This window comes from Microtus pennsylvanicus, chromosome 12 (genome assembly GCF_037038515.1).
Source record: "Microtus pennsylvanicus isolate mMicPen1 chromosome 12, mMicPen1.hap1, whole genome shotgun sequence".
In the NCBI taxonomy this organism is placed as follows: Eukaryota; Metazoa; Chordata; class Mammalia; order Rodentia; family Cricetidae; genus Microtus; species Microtus pennsylvanicus.
Window position 1 is genome coordinate 21,834,445 of NC_134590.1, and position 14,217 is coordinate 21,848,661.

General features: G+C 37.8%; 1 protein-coding gene across 27 annotated transcripts in view; it reads right to left on the reverse strand.

The window, feature by feature from the left end:
• The window catches only part of Adgrl3 (adhesion G protein-coupled receptor L3), a 734,954-nt gene that overhangs the window by 158,714 nt on the left and 562,023 nt on the right, over positions 1–14,217 (reverse strand). For all 27 annotated transcript variants that reach the window (XM_075942857.1, XM_075942861.1, XM_075942854.1 and 24 more), the window contains 3 exons: positions 12,812–13,114; positions 10,589–10,692; positions 38–223 (listed from right to left, as the gene is read on the reverse strand). In XM_075942857.1, coding sequence (XP_075798972.1) covers positions 38–223; positions 10,589–10,692; positions 12,812–13,114 — 593 coding nt within the window. The remainder of the gene's footprint in view (positions 1–37; positions 224–10,588; positions 10,693–12,811; positions 13,115–14,217) is intronic.

Genomic DNA, 14,217 nt, shown 5'->3' on the forward strand with positions numbered 1-14,217 from the left:
AAACTGTCTGAAAGACAGACACAGCTGAGGCTCTCACCTTGTTCAAGCTGCGGGCTGCACTGTCTTTCCCGCCTGGGGTCAAATTCCGGAGCTGTACATCCAGGAGACCAACCAGCTGGTCCATGGCGCGGACTGAATAGGTGATGTCCCCAGCATTCAAATGATTTCTGGTCTGTTCCGCCAGCTCTCTAGCAATATTGGCAGCTGTCTCTCCAGACTTTAACTATAATTTTAAATGGAAAGGAAAAATGCATTTATATATTTTTTCGTTGGTCTCCTTTAGCAATTGTTTGTGCATTGTCAGTTAGAGTTACTGAGTCAAGAAACAGTTTTTAAATCCCATCCTCAATCCGCAGCACTCTATAAAGTTTCCTGATAACTCAGTCTTTTCTCTGAAGCCTGACTTTCAAATCATGTGTTCAAGAAGGCTTTTTGAGGATACTTTCTTCTAAAGATTATTTCTTTCCTAAGTTAGTCATGTGGGTGGTTAAGTCTGAGGTGTGTCCGTCAATTTTCTCTGCCAGTCTCTAAGTTGGACTTTGGTGAGAGGTTCTTGTAGGTCCCTACTCTATGTTCTCAAGAAGCTGCCCAGGCTTTCCATCGTGCCAAGATGGGCAATTAATGGACTAAGGGAACTCACGGGTTTCAAAGTTCTATGAAATTTACTCTTGGTGATATTCCTGCTTTCCTCCTACCAAACTAAGACGTTTTCTCCCAATATATCGTGTAGCAAATTACTCTGAATTCCCGGTAGTTTTCCTTTCTGAAACACATTGATTTTTAAATATATTCTTCAAAACATAACCAATTGTCAACACTTTAAAGATGTTTAAAGACAATATTTCAGGACCTCCCGAATATACTTGGCAGCCTTGATACAAGAAAACACAAACATAACTTCATTCATAAGAATGATGTGAAATGTATCTTTACGAAGTAAATAAGTACCACTTCCCAGTTCATAATGTTCATTATCATTTTAAATTCTTAGAATTAAATTTAAATAATAATTTGAGTTTCTGAAACAATACTACAGCACATTTTCATAAGGAAGAATGTAATGAAAAACTCTTTAAATTCCACTTTCCAGAGAGTGTCTTATGTTCATCTTTCTAAACTATAACCTACTCCATTGTTAATTAAACATATGAAAATCATTATTTATGGATTGGTTTTCTTATCCTCTCATGTTCTTGTAAGATGGCCAGTATAGACTATAATAAACAAACAGAAATTTTCTCTTTGTAAATTGTTTCCCAGTGATAATTAAGGAAGACACAAACTCATTAGAATAGCAAGTGAAGAAGGGTTCACTATGGGATGCTTCGTGTTCTCAGCAGGACCAAACACTTAAAAACAAACTGATATAAAAAAAAAAACCTAATAAGTAAATTGCAGTGATCAGAACATCTACACAATGTACAATCACAAACATATACATATGTGCATAAAAAAACCTAATTCAAAAATTAAATGCAATAATAGCAAGCACTGGCAAGGTTATGGAAATGACTAACACTCCTATAACTCTGGCAAAGAGTTTATAATTACATAGCTCCTGCACAGGGTAAACTCTTGATGCTAAGTCTTATTGCTGTTGGATATAAGAAATAATCTCCTGCTGTCAAAACTAAACATTCAGAGACATCCAATCAGGCTTGTGACCGAAAACAGTAGAGGTTATGATAATACAGACTCGCTCAATTATAAATGTACAATTCCAACAGTTTAAAAGTATGAAGGAGATTAACGGTGTTGATATTTCTTTAAAATACACCGCTAGAATTATACTACTTAGAAAATATTTCAAATATGTACATATATATATATCTGTGTTTATATATTTATCTATATTAATACACTTAAATGTGTGGACCAAAGCTTGAAAATTCAGAAATAAAAGAAAAATTATTATTGGTAATATTTTAATTTCACAAAAATATATTCACATTATGTAAAACTGTTAGTAAATTTATTGTTAAAATAAAATCATTATTTTGCAGAAATTATTAAAGTAAAATTAAGCACACAGAAACTGAGCATATCAATTATAATGTAATGGGTTCAAAAATTTCTTTAGGATCTTTATATTTAAAATACCTGTAAGATCAAATGATCTACACTACAGATTTGAAGGATAACTATGCAACAAATTTTTTATATACCAAAATACCATTCATGGCCTACCAGTACTTTATGAATTTACATTTAAACAGCAACAAAGTGGCCAATCTGAGATTTTTTATTAATGATGTGAAATGAAATGCTACAATATAATGAATAAACAAAATCTAAAATTCAATGGGTTGGGTAAATAGCTTAGTTAGACCTGGACTTAATGCCAATACAGAAAGAAAGAAAAAGAGATTCAGGAGGGGAAGGGAAAATGGAGACATACAGGAAATGAGAATGTAAGCAAAGAAGAAAGAAATTTCAATATTAATAGATTAGTAATCAATTGTGACCTGTTAGGTGCTAGTGACACAGAAAAAGGCAATAGGTCCTTGAAAGCGGCAGATTCTTTCTTGTCATGTGCCTGTAGTCTTGAGTTCTAAGGTCCTGCACAAATTAAAAGCTGGTCCTGCCACTCCAAACCAGTGGCTGTGGAGTGCTTTGTCAGGCAAGCCAAGAGAATGAATTTCACAGACAACGGGTAAGTATAGAAAGGAATTTGACTGTAGGACTTTAAGTAAGAGTTCAAAGAAGGGGGCAGGAGGGAAGGAGGGAAGGAGGGAAGGAAGGAAAAAGGTCCAGCTCTCTGCAGCAAGATTAGACCCTATAATCTGAGTTCCATTAAGATACTTAGGGCATTCTATAGAAAAGGGGGCTAAAATTAGAAAGTATAAAAGAAAGAGAAGAAAAAACAAGGCAGGAACCAGAACCCCCTTCTTTTGTTTTTGTCCTCTGACCAGGGCAGAACCAAGGACATTTCAAGACTGGAATCAATGTTTCCATCTCTAAAGCAGCTGAGCCCCTTGTACCTCCTGTTCTTATCTACTATTTGAAGCCAGTACTCCATCAATGAAAGTGGATACAGGTGAACTTGAAAACAAGTTCCAGAACACCCAGGGCTAGTTACACAGAAAAACCCTATCTCAAAAATAACACCACCACCACCACCACCACCACCACCACCACCACCACCAACAACAACAAAAAAAAACCCGAACAAACAAAGAACAAAAAAAATGCATTATTTTCTGCCTAAAGAATCTATTATTGCCTAGCAATCTTGTCTACTTCCAATATCCAGGAGGATAACTTTGTTTTTCTTTGGGTTCACCTTCTTATTTAGCTTCTCTAGGATCGCGAATTATAGGTTCAATGTCCTATATTTATGTCTAAAAACCAATTATGAGTGAGGAGCTCACCAAGGCCAGCTGGACTGGGACTGAAAATGCATGGGATAAAACCGGACTCTCTGAATATGGTGGACAATAAGGGCTGCTGAGAAGCCAAGGACAATGGCACTTAGTTTTGATCCTACTGCATGTACTGGCTTTGTGGGAGCCTAGCTTGTTTGGATGCTCACCTTCTTAGACCTGGATGGAGGGGGGAGGACCTTGGACTGCCCACAGGGCAAGGAACCCTGACTGATCTTTGGACAGGAGATGGAGGGGGAGGGAGTGGGACGTGGGGAGTGGGGGGAGGGGAGGGAAAAAGGAGGCGGGGAGGAGGTGGAAATTTTTAATAAAAAAATTTTAATAAAAAAAGAAAAGAAAAGGATCTATTATTGATAGTTACTAAAAAGACAAACCTAGCTTAGTGAACTGGCCTACAAATGAGAAGGGTAAATATACCGTAACAACTCTGTCTTTGTATCTTCTCCTGTGGGTAAGATTCCTCTCAGTTCCATTTATCCATGCATGTTGGTCATTTGAGAAATGCTTTGCCCCAAACTATAATATCCAATAATTTTCACTGCTCAAGGTTAAAGACAACCAGCTACAAGAACCAGAAACACCAAATCATGATAGAAGTGTAAAATACGTTGAACCCAAGTTCCTGCCAAACTACATCTAATCCCAGGAAAGACACAAATATTCCTTCTGTTCAGTAGATTATTGTTTTGTGTCATTATCCCTTCTACCTCTACCTCTTGCCATGATTTGGATATACAACGGTACCCAAAGACTCCTAAGACTTAGACTTCATTGCCAGCTAGTGGACTTTGGGCTTAAGTGATTAAATTAGTAGGATGCCATCTTCATCAATGGATTAATAATACTTTGATTTTTAATATTATCCAATTTGTATGGCTTCTGCTTCTGCCTCCTGAGAGTTGTGATTTCAAACATGAGCTACATGCTGGGCTGTCAGAACATGGTCAAAAGAATGGCCCACATTGAATGGTGCCTCGAAGAACTGTGAGAGAGGCTCCAGGAAAAAAGGTGCAGGTACATTTTGTTCCCTGGATTGATCCTGGTCCTGTGACACACATTTATAATATTTGATTTATAAGATAAGCTTATTTTTGTTGGATGTCAGAACACATCTGTAGAACCAAATCTAGTCATGTACTCTGAATGTAGATATGACTTGCTTTCACACTTTCCGGGATGTGAGCTACAGTACATGCTAGGCAACTGTGTTGATATTGGTGTGTCCTTAGAAAGTTCTGGGAAGTGGATGCTATGTTAATATTTAGTATGTGCTTACTGACATTCATTTACATGCTTCTCTGAACTCAAACACCTTCCTTGGATCATTGTTTTCTTTGTTTCTTTCATGTATAAAAGCACACTGAAGCTGAAATAAGTTGTCTACAACATTAGACTGTAGCCCACACCATGCTTTCAGGTCCTCAGACCCCAAGACTAGCAGATATAATCTACATAGGCCAATGGAAGTTGACAATGAACTTGTAATTTTGTGGCACAATTTGGAGGTGATATAACTAGGAGGTAAGGTATGGGTAGAGGAAGGAAGCCACTAGAAGTGCACCCAGGAAGGGTATATCCTGTCCTGGCATCCTCTCTTCCTTTGCTTCTTGGCTACTAGGAGCAAGGCAGGCATCATCTCTGCCGTATACTCCTGCTTCCATGATGGTCAACCTTATCTTGGGATCAAAGAAATGAGATCAGTACTGTGGGCAGAGACCTCTTAACCCATGGGCCCATATAAGTCTTTCCTCTTTTAGGTTGGTTTTTGTCAGATTTTATCACAGTAATGGAAGCTGACTAAAAATATCCCTTGATCACCACCCATACTGTCCTTAGCTGAAAAGTTGATTGGTGAGCACTTTCCTCTTTTCCATTCTTGGGTCACTTATGGCGCCTTTATTTCTGACACTTTCTCTAGGGCGTTGTTTGGTTTCCAAGATAGAGCTCTGGAACCGGGGCTGGTAAAAGTTTCTGATCTATAAATTGCATATGTATATGAATACTTACAGCTATATTTTATTTTTGGGTAGAAAAGTATATCTAACTCTAAGAGTTTGTCTGTCTGCAATTATCTATCCTCTATCTATCTATCTATCTATCTATCTATCTATCTATCTATCTATCTATCTATCTATCATCTACCAACCTATCTATATATAGATCTATCATCTATCTATCTATCTATCTATCTATCTATCTATCTATCTATCTATCTATACCTACATAGGTAGGTAGATAGATAGAACGATCATATGTTTATCTATATTTCATTTTTCTTGCATGAATAAATCATTTGAACAATAGCTCATTTGACCTGTATGTACATTTGCTCTTTAATGAACACTTGCATTGTTTAGTGGGTGAAAGACTGAATCACAAGCCTCATTGAAGCCTCAACACTTACTCTCCCACTGAACTTCACCCATTGCTCCATGCTTGAATGTCTGTACCATTGTGTTAAGGTCTGTGAATATGGTAATGAAAAAGATGATTATTTTTAAAAGTGCCTTAATTCCTAGCAGCAGAAATTTATGAAAAACATATCTCTGCACATACTTAGTTTATTTAATTAAATACAGAAACCCTGTGAAGTAGAATTGTTGGTAAGAATTTTACCTAGAATGTGTGAGGGTACTTTTTGTTTAATTTATGAAATGCTTCTCTGAGGAAAGTTTAATTTGAAATGTCATGGAAAAGAAGAGATTAGAAAGAGAGGCAGGGATTCCAGGCAGAGGGAACAGTCAGTAGGAGGGAGGAGCATGAAGCTCAAGGCTAACCGCACCTAGAACACTGCAGCTCAGGTTTAGGCAACTGGAGAGGTGAACTGGGAGTAGAAGAAAGAGATCCTGTTTATAAAAACAGTGAGAGAAATCGGCTCTGCTATCCAGATTTGCATTTGAATGAGAACTCACGTGATGCATGAAAGCATTAGCAGAATCAAAAGAGAGAGAAATGCGCCAGGTTTGGGATTGTGGGGAAGGAGGGATTTCCAAGTACACCTTCCAGGCTTCCTACCTACAACCTTCACAATCTGAATGCAGTTTCATGATCGTATTTTCCTGATGACCTTCTCAACTCACAATCTCTCCACTGGCTTCAGAAAAGCTCTGTGACAACCTTATTTTTCTCACTTTGCTTGTGCATTAATTCTGTATTAAAATGCAAACACATTTTAATCTGCTTTAAGTCTTTTCTGCAGAGGCATGTTTAAAATAAACCTATTCCTAGCTTAAAGGCCTCCTTAAAATGCCTCTAAGGTTTTTTTTCCCCATTAAACATTACTAAAGTTACTTCTTACAAATACATATATAAAGACTGAGAAATTTCATGAGTTTTATAAGGATTAGTAAACTAATGCCTGTATTGATGTGGTAGGATTTTACATAGGACTTATTCAGTAGAGAGGAGCCCAGCTGCTGTCATTTAGCATTGTAGATACCATGCTGATACACTACACCCTTTCAAACTTTGACAAAAGCAAAAAAAAATAATTAAAAACTTAAATCATCTTTGAGATTTAAAGTAGCTTATGTACAGATGAAATTAAAGAGATGTGAACTTGTTGTGAAGAAAATGAAACCACTATCTTTGACAATTCAGCCAGATTTTTTCACACCATTGTTGGACCAGGCCAGGGAGTGGGGAGCCCACCTCACTCGGTGTGTATATAATGTAAAAGCTGTTCAAAACCGTCATATCACAGACTGAACTGGAAATAGACTGGTGAGATGATACAATGAAGCATACTTGAAAGGTATGCAAAACAGGAAATATAGATTCTGTTTTCGAAATGTTGAGTTCAATACATCGTCCAAGTTGATGCCAGAGATAATTTTATAGACATCATCAAAGTGGGTAAGAGTATATGATGTGCTGTCATATATATTTCAGTAAGCTGAACTCTAATCTAGCATATTTCTTTTCAATAAAGAAAAATACTTTTGAGTCAATTAGAAGATATATCTGTCTATAAACATCTAAATGTCTACATACTTGTTTTTCTTTACTTCTTCATCCATCCATTTATCCATATTTCCAAACATCCCTCATGTTCATGAGGTTTTTTTCTCCTCCTACTTTAGATACCTCTCCCTCACTGGAATGAAGATCCTCTGGGTATAATTTATTCCCCTTTTCTGTACAAGATGTACTTTTAAAATTAAATATAATTATTATGAAACCATTCTAGCTAGTTTGTTTACAGCAAATACCTTCATGAGTTTGTAGCACATTCTCTCTAATGAAATACAATCCATTCTCTGTATGCTCTATTTACTCTATAGCTTCATCAGGAGATAAGCAACCCAATTCATTTGCAAGTCCTAACCACCAGTATTCATTGTCTCTTTTCTTTCTTTTAGACTGACTGGTGAGAGATTAGCATAACTCATTTTTAAATAGAAATAACTTTGCTTTTTAGCTCAACTAAAGCTTCCTAGTTTTTTTTAATTGCACAACTGTCATCTATAATAGTGCTAATAAATATCAAGCAAACGTTGCTATTCAAATTAAGGATCTATCCTATTTTTCAGATGAAGAGGTGAAGGAAGAGGTTAATTTCTTTTCCACTAGAGTTCAGCTACAAAATTTTCCTGGACAGGTGGCTGGAGAGGTGGCTCAGTGGTTAAGAGCACTGGTTGCTCTTCCAGAGATCCTGTGTTCAATTCCCAGCCAACACATGATAGCTCACAACATTTGTAATGATATCTGGTGTCCTCTTCTGGCCTGCAGGCATACATGGAGACAGACTACTGTATACATAATAAATAAATAAATCTTTTTTTTTTAAATCCTTAGGCCAGTGCTCTTTCCATTCAAGTCCCCAGGTGTACCTTAGCAGCGCTATAAAACCAAGCAGGAAGGGCTATTACTGACCGTATGTAAACACTGAAAATTAAATTGTATTAGATGAAACCAATGTGGTAAGAAGGTGTGACTTCGGTGGGAGGAATTGGGCCTTGAGATAAAAGCCTTCATAGATGGAATGGAAATTCTTATGGAAGCGGTATTAAACACCTGCTTAAGCTAAAAAAATGGACCTTACCAGAGCCTGAATCCACAGTCAACCTATGTTAGACTTCCCAGCCTCTAAGACAATAGGAAATAACATCGGTTACTCATACACCTTCTAGTCTGTGAATTTTATTATGATAGTCAAACAAGGTAAGACCGAGGGGCATCGTGCTTCACGGAACCTTTCACTCCAAACATTCTGAACACATGGACAACTACTCTGTTTCAGGGAGATGGGGGCGGACAATAGAATATCTTAAAAAAATAATTCTTTCTTCTAATCCAGCAAAAACACAAAAGCAAATGGCAGAAGAATGTAGGGGCCATGCAGTCAGCACAAAGGGGATGCTATGTATGGGTAAGGTCAAAAGAAGGGATAAGGAGGAATGGGGAAGGCAAATGTAAGGGGAGTCAGCAAGCGGGAAAAGAATTCAATCCTGGCAATAGTCATATTCTGAGCATCAGATCTAACAGATACAACCAGAACGAAGGGGTGGACACACTGAAGAGCACCTGCTAGTGAGTGCAAGTGGCTGGGAAACAGAGCGGTGAGTCACAGGCTAGCCAGCGCATGTACAAGCAAAGAAAGAAAGAGTGTGCACTCTGAAGCAGTCCCCCTGAGCCTCCACTATGGACGGCTAATGGAGAGAATGCAAAGATTCTTCTGAGGACTTTATAAATTTAAATCATTGTTATAAATTCCAGTTGACTAAATTCTTTAATTTGAATGTAATTATAATCTATCCCAACTCCACAGACCCATCAGGATTAAACAGAAACGCTCTGGATGAACAAGACCTATTTATTATAAAACAAAACATCTCCTCCATGAATCAAATGGGCAACAGCTGTCTGGTCTTTAAAAGGAATTATCTCTTTTGTCCTAAGATTAGCCGGGCTGCAGAGGAAAGAAGGGAATTAACTATCATTATCAGTTCAAGTCACCCGGTAATTTCTGCAATGAAATAGCCCAACCATATTCAGAAATTATCATGAAAACACTCAGCTTTCCAGGTGAATTATTATTGAATTTATATTAACCCCTGGGCTAAGTATCTAGGGAACTTTTTTTTTTTAACGTTGCTAATGTAAAAAGATATGCTGCTGATCGCTTAGTCTGGTCACATCCAGGGAGAGTTATTTGCCCTGGGGTCTGAGCTACATTGTAGTAAAATCAAAGGACATAAAAGCTGTGGTAGGAACAGTGCTGAAATTGGAGAAGCGCCATTATGAATAGCAACAAGCATGGAGATGCATATGGAAGAGCGTCACGGAGTCAGTAAAACCATAGTTCTTCCTTGATCGATGGCGCCCAGATAGTTACAGCTCATTTGCGAAATCATCTACTGGGTAGGTATTTATGGATTATTATGCAGAATATTATTGAGGATAAGCCTGGTTAAAAACAAATACAGAAAAAGAGTAAATGGCACAGGCAGGCTTTTAGGAAGGCCAGCATTTGGAATATTTTCAGGGGGAAAAAAAAAGTCAGAAATTCCACAACATAGCTAATGTGCCTTAGAAGGACTCTCCATTTTAGGAGTGCATAAATCCACATAAATTGCTGTAATAAGGATCCATTCCATAGCCCTTTTGGCGTAAACACACATCTGGTCTCTGTTTGTAATAAAATCAATTCGAAGCCCCAGAGCGCATTAATAATAAAAATGTTCGACATATTGCACCCTAACAGGCCCAAATTTGAGTCTGAAGATCCCGTCACACATGTGTGTACTTTTAGCACTGATGACTAGGTTACACAACATTCAACAAGTGGCTGAGGATTCCAGAGGTCCAATTTTCTATATTATTTTATTATTTCCAGAGGGAAAAAAATCCATATGCATGTATGCTTAAAACTTTTTGCTTGAAACAAAAACTTGCTTCCTTGATGGGCGGTGCCTCTTCAATGTTTGTATCTGTATGGTGTGATAGAAATGTGGTTAATAATAAACTTAATATAAAGATAAATGTCTGGCTTAGAGGAAGTACATGGATTTGCAATTTAGAACAAAAGAATCCTGGAATTAGCACATCATGTGTCAGAGGTTGTCTTTTAACTTGAAAGTCTAATAAAACAAAGAAACTGTTGTAGGTTAATTTTTAAAAGTATCTTATTTGGTTTTCAGCAATAGTCATCAACAATCTAGAGACAGAGCCTGCTAAGCCTTCCTCTTGGGTTTTGTATTTACCTTCTGTGTTATATGATTGACCCAAGGAGAAGAGCAGTTGCTTAGATCTGGTCCTTGGGGATCCCATATTCCATCAGGAGCAAGGCATAGGTAAGTTGATACACCTACAGAAAGAAAGAAACATTCAAACATTCAAATCACATTTCTTAGAATAACTTCATGTCTTCACCATACATATTTAGTATAAGCAAGGGTAAAAATTAGAAAACTGAATTGAGATAGTAGTATCTATTAAACTCAGACACAAAGATTTGAAAGTAAATGACTTTGGGCAAGCGTTAAGAACAAATGAAAAAGGATTCAATGGTTTTAGGGGAGGGTGTGGGGAAGAATTTCATGAATTAAGACCATGGATAGCTTGTCGTTGTGGATCTTTTGTTTGGATTTGCAGGAGGAAAACAATGTTAGCATGGACGTTGTCAGAAAAACAAGAAAGCCTGTCATGGGTAGAGGAACTATGTCGCCTTTGGGAGACATCAAGATTTTCGAGTGGTGTTTCTCCGAGATGAAGGAGTTGTATTTAATGAAAGGGAAATGCAAGGAAGCTGGACTATAAAGCCTTGTGTCCACTATGCTAGAAATTCGTGAAGATTTTTAAGAAGAAAAGAATGGTTAGATTCAGGTTTCAGAAGGGTATCACTTGCAGCAGAATAGAGGATGGGACTGTGTTGAAAGAGAGGCAGCTATGACTAGAATTCAGTGAGAACCTATGTAGGCCTGGTCTTAGGGGGTTAACAAGAATTCAGAGAGCTATGAAATTGGGGCTCAGGCATACTCGCAGTACCATTTAAGTCCTGGGAGAGCTTCAGAAAGAGTTCAGCTTCCACTAAAACTCTTCCCTAATTTCCACAGAACAACACTGATCTAGTTCAGTAGTATGAAGTGCCTGCAAACAAAGGTTTCCACTACTGCTCACAGGACACGTCTAGAGCAGCAAGGCTGCTGTCACCTCTCTTTTAGAGAGGAAGGAATGACTTTTTTTTTTTTTTTTTTTTGGCAATGAGGTAAGGTCTTTTAATGGTCCAACACACTGAAAGAAAATCTGCTGAAATTTTCCCATGTAGGTGTTACATAATTTGATGGTTAAAGTTCCTATTAGTAACCTATTTCTTTTTTTTCTTTTTTTTATTGATAAAAGGAGAATAAAAAAAAAATTTCCACCTCCTCCGAGCCTCCCATTTCCCTCCCCCTTAAGAAGGATGTCTTAAGTGGCTTGCAAAGGCCAATCCAATAGAAAACTTTAGAAACAAATATTCCCATTCCTTTTCAGAAACAGAAAGAATGGTGCTGAGATTTTGAACACTTTGCTAAAAGGAAAATATGGGCCCTTATACAAAACAAGACTTTCTGGTGTATCCACACTCCATGTATTATGGAATCTGAAATGACATATCCATATGGTTAATGGAGTCAAGTGAATAATGCATATATAGCAATTACATATTTATTTAATTTATATCTTTTGAGGAAGGATACAAATATTTTTTGGTGTGTCAAGTATTATGAAGGTGAACGCAAAGGTCAAGTCAAGCAATGTATTTGTCTTAAAAATGATAAATATGACTACACCTTGGGATTATTATAAATTATGGCAGAAATAGAAAAGATTCAGGGAGATTTGGTTTTAAGTTATCTCCTGGAAGAAGCAGAGGGGATTGTTCTTTAATGGATGCTTGTGAGTGGGAGATAGATCCTGATAGCAGGCTCATGACCACATCACATGCCTTTAGCCACTAGGGAACAACAACATCATTGGTGAAAAAGATATTCATGCTTTCTCCTCTTATAAATGCAAGATGTGATCAATGGTCACCAGGAGTCCACACAGCTCAGCTTCCGCCACCAATATTTAGCCATCACTGAGAAACACAAAACAACCTCGATGTAATCCAAGGACAGTGCAGAGACATTGCAAGGAGGACCTGGCTCTGTGGAACACCATTGACCCCCAGAACTAACACTAAAAGAAAACTCTTACTCAAGGCATTTCAACCAAATTCTCACCTGCGACTTTTCAGGTTCTACTATCAAATGCTGATCACACAGCACTCATTTGTTTGAGCTCATAACCTAATCAAATCTTAATAAGTAAAATAGATGGTAATAACAAAATAAGTAGAACTAAGAGGACAGAGGAAAAGAGACGAGAAAGAAAGAACTGAAGGAAAAAAATCAACACAAAATCAAGGCAGGCCTGCGCTAGGCTGGCTGGGGCTGGCTCACCTATAGTTCCTGCTGGGCAGGGCTGTTTTGCTACTTGCCCCTGACGGGTTTTAAACCACATTATTTCCCGGGCTTCCACAGCATCACAGCTCTCTTCCATAGCAGGAATCTGGGAAGCTGCTGATGGCAGGTGTGTGGTGATGTCATCCAGCACCTCCACAGCTGGGGACGGTGTGCTGGTACTCCGGTTTCTTCTGCCCGGCAATGATGGGGTGGTACTCCTCCCTATGTTCCAGGTCGTGGTCCGAAGGGTGGTGCTGGTGGTTGTGCTTCCCATGCCCAGGGGTCCTGTGGTAGAAACTCCTGAAACACAGTGGGAAAACAAGACAGAACAAAACACCTACATTGCTTGCTCATAGTAGGACCTCAGGAAGTCCCAAAATTAGAAATCACTTTTATTTGACAGTTGAGGGAATGTCAAGGCCCTAGAACTCCATGACCTCATTTGCCATTTAAACATGGCAAAACCATGCCAGTACCGAGATGTCAGAATGCCAATTGATTACCAAAACAGCCATTTGACTACTGCCAAACACAGGCTTTTGAGGTTGTTTTCTTTTTCAACTCTAATCACATAAAGCAAAATTACAATAAGTTGAGACTCTCTGTAAACTTCTAAATGCTTTTTGACAATAGCAAATTAAAACCTTAAACTTTCTGCTTAAAATTTCAAACTTGATATAGAAAGAAATTAGATAAGATATTATAGTCATATTAGATGTTATGGTTTGAAAAAAAGAGTCTGCCATAAGTTTATTTGTTAAAAAGTTGGTCCACAGATGGTGATCTGGATTTGAGAAATTGTAGAAAGTGTAGAAAGCGTTGCCTAGCTAGGAGTACAGTCAGTGTAGGGGGAGAGGCTATATGGGTTATATCTCTGCCAGGTGCAGGAGGAGGAGCTCTCTACTCTCTGATTCAAGGCTAGAGATGTGAGCAAGTTGACTCAAACCCCTACTGCCTTGGACAGAGACAGCCATTGTCATGTCCTGTTGGCCATGCAGGACTACAACATTCAAACTATAACCCAAAATAAATCCCCCTTACAATAACTAACATATTAGAGAATGCAAACTTCTAAATACGACAAAGGCAAAATAATAAAACGACAAAGAGAGGACAAAATATCATTACACACTCAAACAATTAATGAAAAAAGAGGCCATAGATTTGAAGGGGAGCATGGAACAGTATATTGCTGGACTAGGAGGGAGGAAAGGGAAGGGAAAATATTGTAATTACATTATGATCTCAAAGAGAGTAATTCTGAGTATGATCTTTTACTACACATCATTTGAGTACCTTTATGGTCTACCTGCATACTTTGAGAACTGACCTAACTTAAAAAAAAAAACAATCAAATTTGACTTACTATGTAAGTAGCAAGTACATCCTAAGAAACTACATTG